This window comes from Oncorhynchus gorbuscha, linkage group LG24 (genome assembly GCF_021184085.1).
Source record: "Oncorhynchus gorbuscha isolate QuinsamMale2020 ecotype Even-year linkage group LG24, OgorEven_v1.0, whole genome shotgun sequence".
In the NCBI taxonomy this organism is placed as follows: Eukaryota; Metazoa; Chordata; class Actinopteri; order Salmoniformes; family Salmonidae; genus Oncorhynchus; species Oncorhynchus gorbuscha.
In genome coordinates this window covers 43342416-43365011 of record NC_060196.1, presented here as the reverse complement: position 1 = coordinate 43365011, position 22596 = coordinate 43342416, and the positions used below count along the sequence as shown (strand labels likewise).

The 22596-nt window shown below is 45.2% G+C and overlaps 1 protein-coding gene across 48 annotated transcripts in view; it reads left to right on the top strand.

Annotated features, from left to right (window-relative positions):
- Positions 1 to 22596, top strand: part of clasp2 (cytoplasmic linker associated protein 2) — a 136499-nt gene that overhangs the window by 71640 nt on the left and 42263 nt on the right. For 18 of the 48 annotated variants that reach the window (XM_046326208.1, XM_046326203.1, XM_046326202.1 and 15 more), the window contains 14 exons: positions 6529 to 6666; positions 9515 to 9591; positions 9714 to 9952; positions 10131 to 10266; positions 10833 to 10903; positions 11007 to 11066; positions 11198 to 11275; positions 11533 to 11700; positions 15655 to 15695; positions 16413 to 16562; positions 18334 to 18357; positions 21291 to 21308; positions 21562 to 21660; positions 22246 to 22272. In XM_046326208.1, the coding sequence (XP_046182164.1) occupies positions 6529 to 6666; positions 9515 to 9591; positions 9714 to 9952; positions 10131 to 10266; positions 10833 to 10903; positions 11007 to 11066; positions 11198 to 11275; positions 11533 to 11700; positions 15655 to 15695; positions 16413 to 16562; positions 18334 to 18357; positions 21291 to 21308; positions 21562 to 21660; positions 22246 to 22272 (1326 nt within the window). Of the gene's footprint in view, positions 1 to 3914; positions 4080 to 6528; positions 6667 to 9514; positions 9592 to 9713; positions 9953 to 10130; positions 10267 to 10832; positions 10904 to 11006; positions 11067 to 11197; positions 11276 to 11532; positions 11701 to 15654; positions 15696 to 16412; positions 16563 to 18333; positions 18358 to 21290; positions 21309 to 21561; positions 21661 to 22245; positions 22273 to 22596 lie in introns of those variants that run through there. The other 30 variants (XM_046326209.1, XM_046326199.1, XM_046326207.1 and 27 more) reach the window with 14 other exon arrangements.

Here is a 22596-nt window from a genome sequence, read left to right as displayed (position 1 = left end):
TATAGACACCGAACCACTATTCTAGGATACGATAAGGATAAGTAATCCTTCTCACCCCCCCCCTTTAAGATTTAGATGCACTATTGTAAAGTGACTGTTCTACTGGATGTCATAAGGTGAATGCTCCAATTTGTAAGTCGCTCTGGATAAGAGCGTCTGCTAAATTACTTAAATGTAAATGTAAAATGTAATTCCCATTCCTCTCTGCCCAGTGCTGATTCCCTGAAGTCTGCCCATCCCCTCACTTTAAATGCATTGGGTTGCTGTAAGCATGAGGGAAATTCCACCATAGCTACTGTAGCGTGACTCAATCTACCCAGAGAGGATAGAGAAAGCTCTAATAGATAGACAGACCCACGTGTGCAGTGGTTCCTCAATTAAAAGTTTCAAGGTTATACCACAGCACATTGAAGTAAATTGTGGTATAGTACCTTGCATTGCGTTACTGGGTCATTGCACCAGACCACCGCAAGGGGGAGTTAGACCTCTGATTAGGCTTTTGGATTTAGCGTCTGTGTACCAACACTTTACACGAATGTGTCTCTCCTCGCTGAATGAGTGACATCAATGAATGGACGATAGAAACCAGATACAAACGGATAATTTTGCTGATCATTCAAATTCAATCGTGAATTATGAGGATGAAGAAGAGGGTGATTGAATTAAGAACAATAGTGTAAGAATTGTTCTTCCTCTGTCCCGCATGCACAACCACACCTGAAAAAATACCATATTTTTTTTTGTTTCTCCTTTGTCAGAAGAAGCTGTAACTGGTCTGTAGCCTATTACATCCATATCATAAAAACCCATTTATGGTTGATCCGAAAAAAGGGTCCGGAGGCTCCGTATGGAGGGTGTGACGCAATTGCGGAGCCTCCAGATGCATGCAGACGCCAAATTGAGCTCCGTACTGCATCATCGTGCGCATCCCACATTTGTTAACAAAGCGGAGGGCTCTAAATGGTTGATGGTAGGTGAGGGTGGAAGGTCCTGTATAAACACAAACTCACTTCCTTCACAACAGCTCTGCACTGCTCTGTGAAATTCAAGAGGTATGAATGCCCTGACTTCTGTAAAGGCCATTTCACTGTAAATGCTGCACAGCCAAGGCAGATGTCGGATTGACCATTCAGCACCTTTAACCTTTGTTACACTGTAATATTTTTTATTGTAAGAGAAACGGATATGTTCTGTTATATTCTATGATATTCTTACTGTAAAATCTACACTTTGTGTTGACAGAATATAGGAGACGATGTCTGCTAAATGAACTGTGACGTAACCATATTGCCTCGGCACGGAGAAATGATAACAGAATAAAATAGAATACATCCACTCAAGTTTCTTCAACTGTCTTCTGACGGTGCCAGCAGATTCCTGATGGCCTTTGATCACTCATCTTCTTCCATCATTGACTCTATTGGTTGAATAGTCTCATTGGAAATGGAATACAACGTAAAAATGTGCAGCAAACAGTAAAGACCAGCAATAGATTTCGTCCTTACATAGCAAGGCCACATTGGGGGAGTGCCAGACCGCTTTGACGGATAGTCACGTGTTGAAGGAGGCGAGGGACGAGGTGATGGAGGCAGAGGCAACAACCGTGGCGGGTTTGTTAGGTCTGAAAATGGTCACAGTTTACGCCTTGATTAAAGCCATTAAATTGGACAATAACCAGCCGAAACTCTCATAATAGCTGACTTACATGAGAAAATCCCCCAATTTCTGTTTCTTTGTGTCTACAAAAACAACAACATTTGTTAACTGTGCTGCATGGTCAACCTGAAGTCTGCACTGGCCGGTGATACGCCCTCTGCAGAAGTCAGGGCATTCACACTTCCTGCACTTCATGTAGCTGCTGAGCAGACCTGTTGTCAAGGAAGTGAGTTTGTGTTTATACAAGACCTCCCGCCCCCACCTACCATCAACCAATCATGTCAATACAGAGCTTTACGGAGCCCTACGCATTGTTACAACATTTGGGAGGTGCACAGCAATGCGGTATGGAGCTCGATTTTCCTTTTTTAGGTGGAACAGAAACACCATTAATTAAGCTAAAATATCAGGAATAAATTGTAAATATAAAGGCAAGGATAAGCTTATTTTCATAAAGATAATGGAATAGCCTACATAATCTCAAACCGTTACAGTCAGTTGTGTTATTGGGTTGGTTCCTGATGGTTTTGTCTCACTGCTCTTCTCCCCAGAGGATACGTCTCTCCAGGTTGTCATGGCAACAGCCTGAACAGTGCTCACCATGAATGATCCCTCCCTCTTTTCCTTTTCGCTCTCCTCTCTCTCCTTTCTATTCCTCCCTTTTCTCTCTCTACAAATCTTTCTGTCCTCCATCTTGCTCTCCCTCATTTTCACTCTAAAGCTCCCTTTCCGCATCTCTCTTCCCTCGCTCTCTCTTCCCTCGCTCTCTCTTCCCTCGCTCTCTCTTCCCTCGCTCTCTCTTCCCTCGCTCTCTCTTCCCTCGCTCTCTCTTCCCTCGCTCTCTCTTCCCTCGCTCTCTCTTCCCTCGCTCGCTCGCTCTTCCCTCGCTCTTCCCTCGCTCGCTCTTCCCTCGCTCGCTCTTCCCTCGCTCGCTCTTCCCTCGCTCTTCCCTCGCTCGCTCTTCCCTCGCTCGCTCTTCCCTCGCTCGCTCTCTCTCTTCGCTCGCGCTCTCTCTTCGCTCGCGCTCTCTCTTCGCTCGCGCTCTCTCTTCGCTCGCGCTCTCTCTCGTGTCTTTGCTCCTCCGTCCTTGACAGAGATTCGCCCTCCTAAGGGGGCTGTGTCACTGTTAAAGCACTGCTGTAAGTGCCTTTAGCAAATGATTAGCATCATCAGGCAGCTTTATTTATTTGAATGTACACAAAAAAAATTGGGAGTAGATATTATCGGTTGTATCAATGTAGTTGTTTGCATGATTTGTAATTCAACTTTCTTTTTTATTTAAACATTTCCATCCCTACGCTAATTGGAGTAAACAAATGGACAACATTACTTCTTCTAACAGATATTTAGCTCACATCTATAGTACCTGTAGTTAAATAATTATACATTCCTAATTGGATATTCATCCACATTGACCGCCTATCCACCATTCATTATGATGTTAACTCCAACCCCCCACGATGTCCACAGATTAACCCATCTTTCCCAGTATAATGCCATTATGCTATTTCCTATTGCAATGCATCAAGCAGAAACTCAATGTGATGTATATAAACTTTGAGTCTGTCTCCCAATCTAGCCTCTACACACACTCAAAAAGCAGGTTTCAGCTGGAGGGATGTGATCCTCCCCACTCCTCCCCTCTGCCTTCCTCTCAGCCCTGATCTGTCTATCTCTACACCTCCACAGCCACTATGGCCCACTCAGCCTTTGTTTCTCTCTCTCTCTGTGTGTGTGTGTGTGTGTGTGTGTGTGTGTGTGTGTGTGTGTGTGTGTGTGTGTGTGTGTGTGTGTGTGTGTGTGTGTGTGTGTGTGTGTGTGTGTGTGTGTGTGTGTGTGTGTGTGTGTGTGTGTGTGTGTGTGTGTGTGTGTGTGTGTGTGTGTGTGATGGATATGTGAAATATGATTAGACACTGTAAAGTGTGTGTGTTAAGCTGTCAATGCTGCGGTGTGTGTGTGTGATGGATATGTGAAATATGATTAGACACTGTAAAGTGTGTGTGTTAAGCTGTCAATGCTGCGGTGTGTGTTTGGGTGTGTATGTCGATGGTAATGAGTTTAGCTGCTGTGAGGGAGGCTAGAGAAACCCAATTAATATTCTGGGGGCGTCACACACACTCTCCTTCCTCCTCACTGGCTGCTACACCATGATGTCATCTCTGCACTGATTGGCTACCTGGCCACGGAGGGAAGGAGGGGAGAAGAGCTATCGAGCGAATGAGAGATGGAGAGAGAGGGAGGAGAGAGAAAATGCCGGCAGTGGTGTGGGTGGAGGGTTTTTCGGATGGCAGTTAAGGTTTGTGTATCTAGACCTGTTTTGAGGGGTGTGTGTGTTGGGGTACTGGTCTGAGAAGAGGGGGGCGCCATAAAACCACGCCCTCCTGGAGGCATGAGGCGCCTCATCTGCAAACGCATCTGTGACTGTGAGTGCAGGGCTGGGCCCACCGTGTGTGTGTTTCTGCTTCTGCAGGAGCATCAATTAGAGCTGCTTTTAGCTGGTGTACCTCTGTGTGAATGAGGGTTGGTTGTGTTTGTTGGTGTGTGCGTGATCCGCATGCATGTAGTCTGTTGGTGTGTGTCCGTCTTTCTTGACATTGTCTGCGTCTGTGTGTTGGGGTGTAGGGTGGTGGCTTTGGCGCATTTCTCAGCCCTGTGCGGTGGTTGTCAAAGCGACTGAGTGTGTCTGCGTTTCTCTGCCAGCGCTTTCATCTCTGCTGCACGGCTAGAGGTGTGTTTGGAGGGGGCTCTAATAACACACAGGGTGATGCTTTGAGCCACAGGGAGGCATCTCTCCCATGCTGTGGATTGTATCTGTTGTATGTCATCATGATCTCAGGGTCTATCAGCTAGAAAACATTTTCTGTTAGTGATTATTGTGTAGTTGGTCAGTGTGTGTTCGTGTATTGCCTGCATTAGCTACTTTCCCTGCAGCCAGTGGCCTCTGTTTTTGTCATTACTATTGATCACTGATCAGCACTGACTTTGCTATTTTCTTCCGCCAAGACCTTTCCTCCTTCTCTCCTCCTTCTTCTCTCCTCCTCATTCCACTCCTCTCCCTCTCGCTCCTATTTCCACTACTCTCTCCTCTCCTCCTCCTTTCACTAACTACTTTAATAACAGAAGGGTGAAATGATAAAATGTCATCAAAGATATGTATGATAACAATGTTACTACAGTATTATGATTAGAGGTCGACCGATTAATCGGAATGGCCGATTACAAGTTTTCATAACAATCGGAAATAGTTTTTTTGGGGCGTCGATTTGCCAATTTTTATTTTATTATATATATATAGATATATTTTTTATACCTTTTATTTAACTAGGCAACTCAGTTAAGAACACAATCTTATTTTCAATGACGGCCTAGGGGTTAACTGCCTTGTTCAGGGGCAGAACGACAGATTTTCACCTCGTCAGCTCGGGGGATACAATCTTGCAACCTTACAGTTTTCTAGTCCAACGCAATAACGACCTGCCTCTCTCTTTCGTTGCACTCCACAAGGAGTCTGCCTGTTACGCGAATGCAGTAAGCCAAGGTAAGTTGCTAGCTAGCATTAAACTTATCTTATAAAAAACAATCAATCATAATCACTAGTTAACTACACATGGTTGATGATATTACTAGATATTATCTAGCGTGTCCTGCGTTGCATATAATCTGACTGAGCATACAAGTATCTGACTGAGCGGTGGTAGGCAGAAGCAGGCGCGTAAACATTCATTCAAACAGCACTTTCGTGCGTTTTGCCAGCAGCTCTTTGTTGTGCATCAAGCATTGTGCTGTTTATGACTTCAAGCCTATCAACTCCCGAGATGAGGCTGGTGTAACCGAAGTGAAATGGCTAGCTAGTTAGCGCGCTAACTGGAGGGACGGAAGCTATACTGTTACACTGGCAATACTAAAGTGCCTATAAGAACATCCAATAGTCAAAGGTTAATGAAATACAAATGGTGTATAGAGGGAAATAGTCCTATAATTCCTACAACCTAAAAGTTCTTACCTGGGAATATTGAAGACTTAAAAAAGGAACCACCAGCTTTCATATTTTATTTATTTTACCTTTATTTAACTAGGCAAGTCAGTTAAGAACAAATTCTTATTTTCAATGACGGCCTAGGAACAGTGGGTTACCTGCCTTGTTCAGGGGCAGATCGACAGATTGGCACATTGTCAGCTCGGGGGTTTGAACTTGCAACCTTCCGGTTACTAGTCCAACGCTCTAACCATGTTCTGAGCAAGGAACTGAAACATTAGCTTTCTTACATAGCACATATTGCACTTTTACTTTCTTCTCCAACACTTTGTTCTTGCATTATTTAAACCAAATTGAACATGTTTCATTATTTACTTGAGGCTAAATTGATTTTATTGATGTATTATATTAAGTTAAAATAAGTGTTCATTCAGTATTGTTGTAATTGTCATTATTAAAAATAAAATTAATCTGCCGATTAATCGGTATCGGCTTTTTTGTTCCTCCAATTATCGGTATCGGCGTTGAAAAATCCTAATCGGTCGACCTCTAATTATGATGCATGACAACAATGTTACAACAGTATTATGATGTATGACAACAATGTTACGACAGTATTATGATGTATGACAACAATGTTACGACAGTATTATGATGTATGACAACAATGTTACGACAGTATTATGATGTATGACAACAATGTTACGACAGTATTATGATGTATGACAACAATGTTACGACAGTATTATGATGTATGACAACAATGTTACGACAGTATTATGATGTATGACAACAATGTTACGACAGTATTATGATGTATGACAACAATGTTACAACAGTATTATGATGTATGACAACAATGTTACGACAGTATTATGAATGATTCTCTCTCTCAGACCATAGTTTTGAGGATGATGTGGACAGTACAGATGGGAGCCGTGCTCAGGCTGCCTTCAAAGTCCCCAAAATCCCCAAGAAGCCTGCAGAGTCCTCTACCGCACGCAGACCCAGCGCTACAGGACCCAAGATCGGAGGTAAGAGTGCAGCTCCTATTCAACACCAATCTGGCCTGCTCACCTCTTAGAAGCATCTATTGAAAATTAATTGGGCGTTATGTAACCCAGGAGTAATCACACTTGAATAAAAAAAAGAGACATTTGCAAATAAAGTTCCTTCAATTGATTTCATATCATTAGTCTCATTGTCTTGATGGCCAGAACGGGACTGCTGAGACATCTGGTATAAAATCCAAACGTTATTAATCACATTATAGCCCCTGCTCCTGGGCTGGGTAAGGAGCCTCGGCTCATATAGGAGCAGGAGTCTATGTCCTGTTTCCGTAGCGTGAGGCAGTTTGTGTACAAGTTCAACCCCTGGACAGGACCCGAGTCTATCACACGATCTTACCCCCAATCTATCTCCTTAATGCTGAGTGCCAGACAGAGACTTTTTATCGGGTTTCATTTTTACAGTCTTTGGTATGAATCGGCCGGGCATCGAACCCCTAACCTTCCTATTTCAGGGCGGACAGTAAGCACAAGGTCATTGAGTTGGGCTGGCTAATTAAGCAATAAGGCACGAGGGGGTGTTGTATGTGGCCAATATACCACGGCTAAGGGCTGTTCTTAAGCATGATACAACAGAGTGCCTGGATACAGCCATTAGCCGTGGTATATATACTAATGGCTGTATCCAGGCACTCAGTGTCGTATCATGCTTAAGAACAGCCCCTAGCCGTGGTATATTGGCCATATACCACAAACCCCTTTTGTGCCTTATTGCTATTATAACCTGGTTACCAACATAATTAGAGCAGTAAAAATTAATGTTTTGTCATACCCAGTGGCATACGGTCTGATATACCAAGGCTGTCAGCCAATCAGCATTCAGGGCTCAAACCACCCAGTTTATAATGGCCAGATTAACAAGGATACAGATGGGGAGAGATGAACTAGCTTTCTAAGCAGGTCGGCTGGACCAGTAAACCCAACAGACTGACAGAGGGGAAATTTTCTGGCTTCTTCACAGGAGCTTATCCTTGATCCACACTCATCTCTGCTGTTTTTATCTGGACTCCATAAATTATGTCTTTATATTCTTGCTGCTTCACAGGAAGTTCTGTATGTCATCAGTCAAATTTCTGTGGCTCTATCTGGGCTTGATATCTCAGGCTTGATTAGTTATGCCTTTGATTACATCTATGATAGCGACGATAATATGCCCTGTAGATCACTCCATCTCTCTATTTTCTGTTTTCACTCATCTTAGTCTGCATTCTAAGTTTGACAGACGGGTGACTTCTCTTTTCTGCCTATTTCCCTCTGATCCCCCTTTCCCCTCTCTCCTCATCTTCCTCTCTCTGTAAGGGAGGAAGGTAGTAGTGCCTCTCACATCCAGGCGGTCGATCTAGGCCAGGGTCGATCTAGGCCAGAGTGATGCTACAGCCACTCTGTCCTGGTCCTCTCGCTCTCTGTCTGTATCAGCAACCCTGTCTATGTTCATTCAGGCAGATGGATCAGACATCTGGGTGTGTGTGTGTGTGTGTGTGTGTGTGTGTGTGTGTGTGTGTGTGTGTGTGTGTGTGTGTGTGTGTGTGTGTGTGTGTGTGTGTGTGTGTGTGTGTGTGTGTGTGTGTGTGTGTGTGTGTGTGTGTGTGTGTGTGTGTGTGTGTGTGTGTGTGTGTGTGTGTGTGTGTTCTGAAATGTGTGGAACATGCTAGTGTAACTTCTGGTGCTGCTAGCATATTAGCATGCTAGGCTAGCTCCCTGTGTGGCGAAATTAGCATTTATATTACATTCCACCCACGCACTCTGCTCACACAGACACAGGGAGGATGAAACAGAAGAGACGAGAGAACACAGAGAGACAAGACTCTGAGATAGAAGAAAGAAACCGAGAGAACAGAAAAAGAAACGGAGAGAGAGGATAAATGAGGCGAGCTGAAAGAACAGAGCTGTGGTATTAGAGGCCCTAGTCCTGTCTATCTCTGAGACACTATGGAACATGTGTATCTATGCAACACACAATCTGCTGCTATAGGGTCATCCTCCTCAGCTCTATACACGGTTAACACACCCAGCATCCGTTTACCCACCATAGCTGGGAAGGATAACAGCTAGATGTTCGAGCAGGGAGCAAAAGCCTCCAGTACCATAGTTCTCAGAGTTGGCAAACCCTGGCTTGGGCTCACAGCACAGCCATCTCACGCTGCAGCTAGCCTGTTGCAGCTAGCCTGTTGCAGCTAGCCTGTTGCAGCTAGCCTGTTGCAGCTAACCTGTTGCAGCTAACCTGTTGCAGCTAGCCTGTTGCAGCTAACCTGTTGCAGCTAACCTGTCGCAGCTAACCTGTTGCAGCAGCCTGTTAAGCCTGTTGCAGCTAACCTGTTGCAGCTAACCTGTTGCAGCTAACCTGTTGCAGCTAACCTGTTGCAGCTAACCTGTTGCAGCTAGCCAGTGAAAATGGATTGTGTTGTAGCAGAACTGCCCATCTACTGCAGTTGGAAATGGAAACTAGCCGCAGGGATTTGTATGTCCTTTGGGTGGTGAACTCTTCTTGATACACACAGGAAACTGTTGAGCGTGAAAAACCCAGCAGTGTTGCAGTTCTTGACACAAACCGGTGCACCTGGCACCTACTACCAAACCCTGTTCAAAGGCACTTAAATATTTTGTCTTGCCCATTCACCCTCTGAATGGCACAATCCATGTCTCAATTGTCTCGAGGCTTAAAAAACATTCTTTAACCCGTTTCCTCCCCTTCATCTACACTGATTGAAGTGGATTTAACAAGTGACATCAATAAGGGAACAACTTACTGGGACAACTTACTGTAACTCAGACTGGGATACACATGCTCTCTGACCTCTCTGTCCTCTGTCTCTAGGTGCGTCTAAGGATGGAGCTGGGGGCATCGATGAGGAAGACTTCATCAAAGCCTTCACTGACGTCCCCACAGTACAGGTAACACACACAAACATGCTAGTATGCATTAGTAGCAGGACTGCAAGCGATGTAGATAACACTAGTGTGAACTAATTATCTCTCTGTCCCCCTTTCTCTCTCTGTCTCCATGTCTCTGTCAGATCTACTCGTCTCGTGACCTGGAGGATAACCTGAATAAGATCAGAGAGATCTGTTCTGATGACAAACATGACTGGGACCAGAGAGCCGCTGCAATGAAGAAGATCCGCTCCCTGATTGTTGCCGGGGCAACGGAGTACGAGTGTTTCTTCCAACACCTGAGGCTGTTGGACGGAGCGTTCAAACTGTCAGCTAAAGACCTCCGATCACAGGTGGTACGAGAGGCCTGCATCACTGTGGCGTGAGTACTACACACACACACTTTTTCCACATCTCATTTTTATGTTTCTTCTCTAAAATTGCATTTGAAAATGGATGTAGCACTTTCTCACTTCCTGTCTTTTTTCCCTCCCTCCCTCCCTCCCTCCCTCCCTCCCTCCCTCCCTCCCTCCCTCCCTCCCTCCCTCCCCCCTCTCCAGCCACCTGTCGACAGTGTTGGGTAATAAGTTTGACCATGGTGCTGAGGGCATTCTTCCTATCCTGTTCAACCTCATCCCTAACTGTGCCAAGGTTATGGCCACTTCAGGGGTGTCTGCTATACGCTTCATCATACGGGTGAGTTAGACACACAGCTACACACACACACACACAGACAGACACACAGACAGACACACAGACACACAGACACACAGACACACAGACACACAGACACACAGACACACAGACACACAGACACACAGACACACAGACAACACACAGACACACATCTAACACACAGACACACATCTAGCACACAGACACACATCTAGCACACAGACACACATCTAGCACACAGACACACATCTAGCACACACACACACACACACACACACACACACACACACACACACACACACACACACACACACACACACACACACACACACACACACACACACACACACACACACACACACACACACACACACACACACACACACACACACACACACACACAGACACACAGACACACATCTAACACACAGACACACAGACACACAGACACACAGACACACATCTAACACACACACACACACACACACACACACACACACACACACACACACACACACACACACACACACACACACACAGGTAACACATAATAAAATGACTGAGTTTGTATTTCTGTCTCTCTGCAGCACACACATGTTCCCAGACTCATTCCCCTGATCACCAGTAACTGCACCTGCAAGTCTGTGGCCGTCAGAAGGTGGCATGATGCATATGGTTACAAAAATAATCATTGATGATTGTAATGATGAAGATGAACATGAAGAGGATTGTAATAATGATGATGTTTCTTCCGCCCTCAGGAAATGTTTTGACTTCTTGGACCTGCTGCTGCAGGAGTGGCAGACCCAGACTCTGGAGAGGTGAGAGTTCAACACACAGCCAGACAGACAAATATAGGGCCGAATGGAATCTTGGTTGAGTGTTGTACAAATATAGGGCCGAATGGAATCTTGGTTGAGTGTTGTACACATGTTCACCTTCTCTCTCTCAGACATACAGCAGTGATGGTAGCGAGCATTAAGAAGGGGATTGCAGATGCCGACGCAGAGGCCAGAGTAGAGGCCCGCAAGTAAGACACACACACACACATTTTCCTATACACATACTCACTCTATCTCCTTCTCTCACACCTCTCTCTCTCTCCCTCCCTCTCAGGGCGTACAGGGGTCTGAGGAACCATTTTCCTATACACATACTCACTATCTCCCTCTCGCTCTCTCCCTCCCTCTCTCTCTCAGGGCGTACAGGGGTCTAAGGAACCATTTTCCTATACACATACATAATCTCCTTCTCTCACACCTCTCTCTCTCCCCCTCCCTCTCTCAGGGCGTACTGGGGTCTGAGGAACCATTTTCCGGGAGAGGCGGACTCTCTGTTCAACTCGTTAGAACCGTCCTATCAGAGGAGCCTCCAGTCGTCTCTCAGGAATGCCGGGAGCGTGGCGTCTCTTCCTCAGAGTGACCGCTCCTCTTCCTCTTCACAGGAGAGCCTCAAGTAATGGCCCCTGACCCCTGACCTTTTAACCATGCAATGTTTAACCTAATAGTTTTTTTTGGGGGTGGGGGGATCGGCTCAGAAGTACCCAATAAGTAATATTGTTCTCTCTCTCTCTCTCTCTCTACCTCTCTCTATCGCGCTCTCTCTCTCTCTATCGCGCTCTCTATCGCGCTCTCTCTCTATCGCGCTCTCTCTCTCTATCGCGCTCTCTCTCTCTATCGCGCTCTCTCTCTCGCGCTCTCTCTCTCTCTATCGCGCTCTCTCTCTCTCTATCGCGCTCTCTCTCTCTCTATCGCTCTCTCTCTCTCTCTATCGCGCTCTCTCTATCTCTCTCTCTCTATCTCTCTCTCTCTCTCTATCGCTCTCTCTCTCTCTATCGCGCTCTCTCTCTCTCTATCGCTCTCTCTCTCTCTCTATCGCGCTCTCTCTCTCTCTATCGCTCTCTCTCTCTATCGCGCTCTCTCTCTCTCTATCGCGCTCTCTCTCTCTCTCTATCGCGCTCTCTCTCTATCTCGCTCTCTCTCTCTATCGCTCTCTCTCTCTCTATCGCGCTCTCTCTCTCTCTCTATCGCGCTCTCTCTCTCTCTCTCTCTCTCGCTCTCTCTCGCTCTCTCTCTCTCTCGCTCTCTCTCTTCTCTCTCTCTCTCTCTCTCTCTATCGCTCTCTCTCTCTCTATCGCGCTCTCTCTCTCTATCTCATTCTCTCTCTCGCTCTCTCTCTCTCTCTCTCTCTCTCTCGCTCGCTCGCTCTCTCTCTCTCTCATTCGCTCGCTCTCTCTCTCTCTCTCGCTCGCTCTCTCTCTCTCTCATTCTCGCTCTCTCTCTCTCTCTCTCTCTCTCTCTCGCGCCGCTCTCTCTCTCTCTCGCTCTCTCTCTCTCTCTCTCTACACCGCGCTCGCGCTCTCTCTCTCTCTCTCTACACCGCGCGCTCTCTCTCTATCGCTCTCTCTCTCGCGCGCCGCTCTCTCTCTCGCGCTCTCTCTCTCTATCGCGCTCTCTCTCTCTCTCTCTCTCTACGCGCGCTCTCTCTCTCTCTATCGCGCGCTCTCTCTCTCTCTCTATCGCGCGCTCTCTCTCTCTCTCTATCGCGCTCTCTCTCTATCGCGCGCTCTCTCTCTCTCTATCGCGCTCTCTCTCTCTATCGCGCGCTCTCTCTCTCTATCGCGCTCTCTCTCTCTCTCTCTATCGCGCTCTCTCTCTCTCTATCGCGCTCTCTCTCTCTATCGCGCTCTCTCTCGCTCTCTCTCTCTCTCTCTCTCTCTCTCTCTCTCTCTCATTCTCTCATTCTCTCTCTCTCTCATTCTCTCTCTCTCTCATTCTCTCTCTCTCTCTCTCATTCTCTCTCTCTCTCTCATTCTCTCTATCGCGCTCTCTCTCTCTCTACACCGCGCTCGCTCTCTCTCTCTCTACACCGCGCTCGCTCTCTCTCTCTCTACACCGCGCTCGCTCTCTCTCTCTCTACACCGCGCTCGCTCTCTCTCTCTCTCTACCGCTCTCTCTCTCTCTCTCTCTACACCGCGCTCGCTCTCTCTCTCTACACCGCGCTCGCTCTCTCTCTCTACCGCGCTCGCTCTCTCTCTCTCTACACTGCGCTCGCTCTCTCTCTCTCTACACTGCGCTCGCTCTCTCTCTCTACCGCGCTCGCTCTCTCTCTCTCTACACTGCGCTCGCTCTCTCTCTCTACCACGCTCGCTCTCTCTCTCTCTATCGCGCTCTCTTTCTCTCTATCGCGCTCGCTCTCTCTCTATCGCGCTCGCTCTCTCTCTATCGCGCTCGCTCTCTCTCTATCGCGCTCGCTCTCTCTCTATCGCGCTCGCTCTCTCTCTATCGCGCTCGCTCTCTCTCTATCGCGCTCTCTCTCTCTCTCTACCGCTCTCTCTCTCTCTCTCTACACCGCGCTCTCTCTCTCTCTCTCTCTCTACACCGCGCTCGCTCTCTCTCTCTACCGCGCTCGCTCTCTCTACACTGCGCTCGCTCTCTCTCTCTACCGCGCTCGCTCTCTCTCTCTCTCTACCGCGCTCGCTCTCTCTCTATCTCTCTCTCGCTCGCTCTCTCTCTCTACCGCGCGCTCTCTCTCTCTCTACCGCGCTCGCTCTCTCTCTCGCTCTCTCTCTACCGCGCTCGCTCTCTCTCTACCACGCTCGCTCTCTCTCTCTCTATCGCTCTCTCTCTATCGCGCTCTCTCTCTCTATCGCTCTCCCTCTCTCTATCGCTCTCCCTCTCTCTATCGCTCTCTCTCCTCTCTCTATCGCTCTCTCTCCCTCTCTCTATCGCTCTCTCTCCCTCTCTCTATCGCTCTCTCCCTCTCTCTATCGCTCTCTCTCTCTCTCTATCGCTCTCTCTCTCTCTCTCGCGCTCTCTCTCTCTCTATCGCGCTCTCTCTCTATCGCGCTCTCTCTCTATCGCGCTCTCTCTCTATCGCGCTCTCTCTCTATCGCGCTCTCTCTCTATCGCGCTCTCTCTCTATCGCGCTCTCTCTCTATCGCGCTCTCTTTCTCTCTCTATCGCGCTCTCTTTCTCTCTCTATCGCGCTCTCTCTCTCTCTCTATCGCGCTCTCTCTCTCTATCGCGCTCTCTCTCTATCGTGCTCTCTCTATCGCGCTCTCTCTCTCTCTCTATCGCGCTCTCTCTCTCTATCGCGCTCTCTCTCTCTATCGCGCTCTCTCTCTCTATCGCGCTCTCTCTCTCTCTCTATCGCCCTCTCTCTCTATCGCCCTCTCTCTCTCTCGCGCTCTCTCTCTCGCGCTCTCTCTCTCTCACGCGCTCTCTCTCTCTATCGCGCTCGCTCTCTCTCTATCGCGCTCTCTTTCTCTCTATCGCGCTCTCTTTCTCTCTATCGCGCTCTCTCTCTCTATCGCGCTCTCTCTCTCTCTATCTCGCTCTCTCTCTCTCTATCGCGCTCTCTCTCTCTCTATCGCTCTCTCTCTCTCTCTATCGCGCGCTCTCTCTCTCTATCGCGCTCTCTCTCTCTCGCGCTCTCTCTCTCTCTATCGCGCTCTCTCTCTCTCTATCGCGCTCTCTCTCTCTCTCTATCGCTCTCTCTCTCTATCGCGCTCTCTCTCTCTCTCTATCGCGCTCGCTCTCTCTCTCTATCGCGCTCGCTCTCTCTCTCTATCGCGCTCTCTCTATCGCTCTCTATCGCTCGCTCTCTCTCTCTATATCGCGCTCGCTCTCTCTCTATCGCGCTCGCTCTCTCTCTCTCTATCGCGCTCGCTCTCTCTCTCTCTATCGCTCGCTCTCTCTCTCTCTATCGCTCGCTCTCTCTCTCTCTCTATCGCTCGCTCTCTCTCTCTCTATCGCGCTCGCTCTCTCTCTCTCTATCGCTCGCTCTCTCTCTCTCTATCGCGCTCGCTCTCTCTCTCTCTATCGCGCTCGCTCTCTCTCTCTCTATCGCGCTCGCTCTCTCTCTATCGCGCTCTCTCTCTCTCTATCGCGCGCTCTCTCTCTATCGCGCTCTCTATCGCGCTCTCTCTCTCTCTCATTCTCTCTCTCTCTATCGCGCTCTCTCTATCGCTCTCTCTCTCTCTCATTCTCTCTCTCTCTATCGCGCTCTCTCTATCGCGCTCTCTCTCTCTCTATCGCGCTCGCTCTCGCTCTCTCTCTCTCTCTCTACCGCGCTCGCTCTCTCTCTCTCTACACCGCGCTCGCTCTCTCTCTCTACCGCGCTCGCTCTCTCTCTCTACCGCGCTCGCTCTCTCTCTCTACCGCGCTCGCTCTCTCTCTCTCTCTACCGCGCTCGCTCTCTCTCTCTCTCCCGCGCTCGCTCTCTCTCTCTCCCGCGCTCGCTCTCTCTCTCTCCCGCGCTCGCTCTCTCTCTCTCTACCGCGCTCGCTCTCTCTCTCTCTACCACGCTCGCTCTCTCTCTCTACCTCTCTCTCTCTACCTCTCTCTCTCTACCTCTCTCTCTACCGCGATCTCTCCCTACATCGATCTCTTTCTCGCTCTCTCCCAGTCGTCCTCTGTCGTCTAAATGGTCAGCTGCTCCTGGTAGAGGTGAAACACAAACACACACACACACGCATACAAATACCGGTATTGATCATATCATTCCTGATCTTGTACAAGTGGTGTGTACGTTATTTGTGTATGTTTGTCTATTCACACATTTATACTGAACAAAAATATAACCGCAACAATTTCTTAGATTTTTTTCCATATAAGGAAATCAGTCAATTTACATTTTTCAGGCCCTAATCTATGTATTTCACTTGACCGGACAGAGGCGCACCCACTGGGGAGCCAGGCCCAGCCAATCAGAATGAGGTTTTCTGCACAAAAATGCTTTATTACAGACAGAAATACTCCTCGCATTTTAAAGTGGCCTTTTATTGTCCCCAGCACAAGGTGCACCTGTGTAATGACCGTGCTATTTAATCAGCTTCTTGATATGCCACACCTGTCAGGTGTTTTGGATTATCTTGGCAAAGGAGAAATGCTCACTTACAGGGATGTAAACAAATTTGTGCAAAACATTTGAGAGAAATAAGCTTTTTGTGAGTATGAAACATTTCTGGGATTTTTTTATTTCAGCTCATGAAACATGGGACCAAAACTTTACATGTTGTGTTTATATTTTTGTTCAGTGTAATTATGTGTGTATGTCTGTATGTGTTTATGTCCAGGCAAGTGATTGTATAGTATGTGGTGGTGTTTGTATTGTGATGTGGTGTTTGTGTGTTTGTCTGTATATATCCTCCCTCCCCCTCCCAGTCCCGGCTGGTCATAAGGGCGGGGCGTCGCCAGGCTCCCTGCAGCGTTCCCGTAGCGATGTGGATGTTAATGCAGCAACGGTTGCTAAGCAGCGGCACATCGGGCAGGTGGGGGCGGGGAGACTGACCCCCGGCTCCTACTCGTCATTGGGTAAGGCAGCTGTCAATCGAACCAGGCAGCGAACCAACCAACCAACCAACCAATCAGACACAGTTTAGGCATCTGTCTACATCAGTCAGCTGTCTGTCAGTCTATCAATTAATAATTCAATAACCGACACACACACACTCTCAGTCAACGTGCTGTGTGTTATTATGGTTTCCTGCTGCTTTCAAGACCTAGGATGAACTCCTCTCGATATCTGAATACACTGCCTGCATCTCTCTCCTATCCTAGGTTTCTCTGTCTGAGGGGCTGTTAGCCTGTCTGTCTGCCTGCATCTCTCTCCTATCCTAGGTTTCTCTGTCTGAGGGGCTGTTAGCCTGTCTGTCTGCCTGCATCTCTCTCCTATCCTAGGTTTCTCTGTCTGAGGGGCTGTTAGCCTGTCTGTCTGCCTGCATCTCTCTCCTATCCTAGGTTTCTCTGTCTGAGGGGCTGTTAGCCTGTCTGTCTGCCTGCATCTCTCATCTCTCTCCCTAGGTTTCTCTGTCTGAGGGGCTGTTAGCCTGTCTGTCTGCCTGCATCTCTCTCCTATCCTAGGTTTCTCTGTCTGAGGGGCTGTTAGCCTGTCTGTCTGCCTGCATCTCTCTCCTATCCTAGGTTTCTCTGTCTGAGGGGCTGTTAGCCTGTCTGTCTGCCTGCATCTCTCTCCTATCCTAGGTTTCTCTGTCTGAGGGGCTGTTAGCCTGTCTGTCTGCCTGCATCTCTCTCCTATCCTAGGTTTCTCTGTCTGAGGGGCTGTTAGCCTGTCTGTCTGCCTGCATCTCTCTCCTATCCTAGGTTTCTCTGTCTGAGGGGCTGTTAGCCTGTCTGTCTGCCTGCATCTCTCTCCTATCCTAGGTTTCTCTGTCTGAGGGGCTGTTAGCCTGTCTGTCTGCCTGCATCTCTCTCCTATCCTAGGTTTCTCTGTCTGAGGGGCTGTTAGCCTGTCTGTCTGCCTGCATCTCTCTCCTATCCTAGGTTTCTCTGTCTGAGGGGCTGTTAGCCTGTCTGTCTGCCTGCATCTCTCTCCTATCCTAGGTTTCTCTGTCTGAGGGGCTGTTAGCCTGTCTGTCTGCCTGCATCTCTCTCCTATCCTAGGTTTCTCTGTCTGAGGGGCTGTTAGCCTGTCTGTCTGCCTGCATCTCTCTCCTATCCTAGGTTTCTCTGTCTGAGGGGCTGTTAGCCTGTCTGTCTGCCTGCATCTCTCTCCTATCCTAGGTTTCTCTGTCTGAGGGGCTGTTAGCCTGTCTGTCTGCCTGCATCTCTCTCCTATCCTAGGTTTCTCTGTCTGAGGGGCTGTTAGCCTGTCTGTCTGCCTGCTCTCTCTCTATCCTAGGTTTCTCTGTCTGAGGGGCTAGCCTGTCTGTCTGGTCTGTCAGGTTTCTCTGTCTGAGGGGCTGTTAGCCTGTCTGTCTGCCTGCATTCTCTCCTATCCTAGGTTTCTCTGTCTGAGGGGCTGTTAGCCTGTCTGTCTGCCTGCATCTCTCTCCTATCCTAGGTTTCTGTTAGCCTGTCTGTCTGCCTGCATCTCTCTCCTATCCTAGGTTTCTCTGTCTGAGGGGCTGTTAGCCTGTCTGTCTGCTTGCTGCCTGTCTGTGTGTTTGTGTAGCTATGGTCTGTCAGTGTGTATTTGTTAGGTGTTTTAGTTGTTGTTCCTGCATGATTCTCTGTTTGAACTATGTTCTCTTACTAACACACACTATACCACTCTCCTTCTCTTTTCTCTTTTCTTCACCTTCTCACTTCACCGTTATTGTTCTCTCGCTCTCTGCCACTAAAGATGATGCCTCTGATAAAATGGATGGTAAGATCATCTCCTCCTGTTTCACTCTCCTCCGCTCAGAAACACCTCACGCTATTCTTTTCCTTTTTCCCTAATTCTTCTCTTCATCCCTCCTTCCTGAGTATTCTGGGTGGTGGCCCTGGACAGCAACTCTGTCACCCCAGCCAGTCTGTAACCATGGTGCCCTCTGCTGTTCGGCTGTTCTCTCACACTCATTCTCAAATTACATTTATGAAATAAGGAAAGAACTTCTGATTTAATGTTATTTTGTTTATTAACAGTCATATTTAGTCTGCATAGCTACATAATAATACATAATACATGGGATTTAATGTTGTTTATTAACAGTCATATTTAGTCTGCATAGCTACATAATAATACATGGGATTTAATGTTGTTTTTAATGTTGTTTATTAACAGTCATATTTAGTCTGCATAGCTACATAATAATACATAATACATGGGATTTAATGTTGTTTATTAACAGTCATATTTAGTCTGCATAGCTACATAATAATACATGGGATTTAATGTTGTTTATTAACAGTCATATTTAGTCTGCATAGCTACATAATAATACATAATACATGGGATTTAATGTTGTTTATTAACAGTCATATTTAGTCTGCATAGCTACATAATAATACATGGGATTTAATGTTGTTTATTAACAGTCACATATTTAGTCTGCATAGCTACATAATAATACATAATACATGGGATTTAATGTTGTTTATTAACAGTCATATTTAGTCTGCATAGCTACATAATAATACATGGGATTTAATGTTGTTTATTAACAGTCATATTTAGTCTGCATAGCTACATAATAATACATGGGATTTAATGTTGTTTATTAACAGTCATATTTAGTCTGCATAGCTACATAATAATACATGGGATTTAATGTTGTTTATTAACAGTCATATTTAGTCTGCATAGCTACATAATAATACATGGGATTTAATGTTGTTTATTAACAGTCATATTTAGTCTGCATAGCTACATAATAATACATAATACATGGGATTTAATGTTGTTTATTAACAGTCATATTTAGTCTGCATAGCTACATAATAATACATGGGATTTAATGTTGTTTATTAACAGTCATATTTAGTCTGCATAGCTACATAATAATACATAATACATGGGATTTAATGTTGTTTATTAACAGTCATATTTAGTCTGCATAGCTACATAATAATACATAATACATGGGATTTAATGTTGTTTATTAACAGTCATATTTAGTCTGCATAGCTACATAATAATACATGGGATTTAATGTTGTTTATTAAGTCATATTTAGTCTGCATAGCTACATAATAATACATGGGATTTAATGTTGTTTATTAACAGTCATATTTAGTCTGCATAGCTACATAATAATACATGGGATTTAATGTTGTTTATTAACAGTCATATTTAGTCTGCATAGCTACATAATAATACATAATACATGGGATTTAATGTTGTTTATTAACAGTCATATTTAGTCTGCATAGCTACATAATAATACATGGGATTTAATGTTGTTTATTAACAGTCATATTTAGTCTGCATAGCTACATAATAATACATGGGATTTAATGTTGTTTATTAACAGTCATATTTAGTCTGCATAGCTACATAATAATACATAATACATGGGATTTAATGTTGTTTATTAACAGTCATATTTAGTCTGCATAGCTACATAATAATACATGGGATTTAATGTTGTTTATTAAGTCATATTTAGTCTGCATAGCTACATAATAATACATGGGATTTAATGTTGTTTATTAACAGTCATATTTAGTCTGTATAGCTACAAAATAATACATGGGATTTAATGTTGTTTATTAACAGTCATATTTAGTCTGCATAGCTACATAATAATACATAATACATGGGATTTAATGTTGTTTATTAACAGTCATATTTAGTCTGCATAGCTACATAATAATACATGGGATTTAATGTTGTTTATTAACAGTCATATTTAGTCTGCATAGCTACATAATAATACATGGGATTTAATGTTGTTTATTAACAGTCATATTTAGTCTGCATAGCTACATAATAATAATAATACATGGGATTTAATGTTGTTTATTAACAGTCATATTTAGTCTGCATAGCTACATAATAATACATGGGATTTAATGTTGTTTATTAACAGTCATATTTAGTCTGCATAGCTACATAATAATACATGGGATTTAATGTTGTTTATTAACAGTCATATTTAGTCTGCATAGCTACATAATAATACATGGGATTTAATGTTGTTTATTAACAGTCATATTTAGTCTGCATAGCTACATAATAATACATGGGATTTAATGTTGTTTATTAACAGTCATATTTAGTCTGCATAGCTACATAATAATACATGGGATTTAATGTTGTTTATTAACAGTCATATTTAGTCTGCATAGCTACATAATAATACATGGGATTTAATGTTGTTTATTAACAGTCATATTTAGTCTGCATAGCTACATAATAATACATAATACATGGGATTTAATGTTGTTTATTAACAGTCATATTTAGTCTGCATAGCTACATAATAATACATAATACATGGGATTTAATGTTGTTTATTAACAGTCATATTTAGTCTGTATAGCTACATAATAATACATGGGATTTAATGTTGTTTATTAACAGTCATATTTAGTCTGCATAGCTACATAATAATACATGGGATTTAATGTTGTTTATTAACAGTCATATTTAGTCTGCATAGCTACATAATAATACATGGGATTTAATGTTGTTTATTAACAGTCATATTTAGTCTGCATAGCTACATAATAATACATGGGATTTAATGTTGTTTATTAACAGTCATATTTAGTCTGCATAGCTACATAATAATACATGGGATTTAATGCGCCGTTCAAAAAACCCACTCACTTTAAACACCCTACACACCCCTCCCCCTCTCTGTCTGATTTTAGGGGCCAGGACAGTCAATGGTAAGACAGTAGTAGGTACTGTAGTTCTAGACTGTAAGACTAGTTTCTTTGTAGCCTGTAGTTATATACCTATATTTTTACTAAGTAGTATTCAGCCATAGGGCTTCTTACCTCTAAACTAGTGCTTATTGCTTAGTAGTGGAGGGTGGAGGGCTCTGTTCTATTCAGAAAGTGTGTGTGTGTGTGCGTGCGTGCGTGCGTGCGTGTGAGAAAATGAGTGTGTCCAATCTAACAGTATGACCTCTGACCTCAGGTCGTCTGAGGACCAAGCAGCCTCTCACCACGGCGACCAGTGTCAGCCAGGTGGACTCCCGGGGACGCACCCGCACCAAGATGGTGTCCCAGTCGCAACGTAAGAAGAAGCACGCACAACGCACACGCACACACACACACGCACAACACGTTCACACAGTTTTTGAGCCTCAAATACCACATCCCTCACGTACACACAATCTTCCACTGCCTATTACTTTGAGTGCATTTGAGCGTGCGTGTGTTTTTACATGATGAGTTATACACACTCTCTTTCTATAGTCACTGTTTTTACAAGATGAGTTATACACACTCTCTTTCTATAGTCACTGCTGGTATCCCTCACAGAGAATACAAGATGAGTTATACACACTCTCTTTCTATAGTCACTGCTGGTATCCCTCACAGAGAATACAAGATGAGTTATACACACTCTCTTTCTATAGTCACTGCTGGTATCCCTCACAGAGAATACAAGATGAGTTATACACACTCTCTTTCTATAGTCACTGCTGGTATCCCTCACAGAGAATACATGATGAGTTATACACACTCTTTCTATAGTCACTGCTGGTATCCCTCACAGAGAATACAAGATGAGTTATACACACTCTCTTTCTATAGTCACTGCTGGTATCCCTCACAGAGACAATAAGCTCCTGCAAATGTTTTTTATACCTCTTAGGTTCCGACGAATCAGATTGCACGCCAGGTATTCTGTGTGTGTGTTGCAGTGGGGTAGATGGACCCATTATGTTGCTCTCATGGTCACCGTTGTTTGTTGAGAGTGTGTGTGTGTATTCTCTGCATGCTCTGTTGTCTCATCACTGAAAGTGGTGTGTTGGTTGGTGTGAAAAGTCCAGTTCTGCCAATAGTTAATAAAAAATACCAAAACATGACATTAACAGGAGCCAACTCAGCAAATCAAGTTGGTGCAGCACTCTCAAATCAAGAGTGTGATGACTGGTTTGACCTCCTTTGTTATTACATAAACTGTAGTGACGATGAGACCCCCAAACCATCATGATGGTTTTAA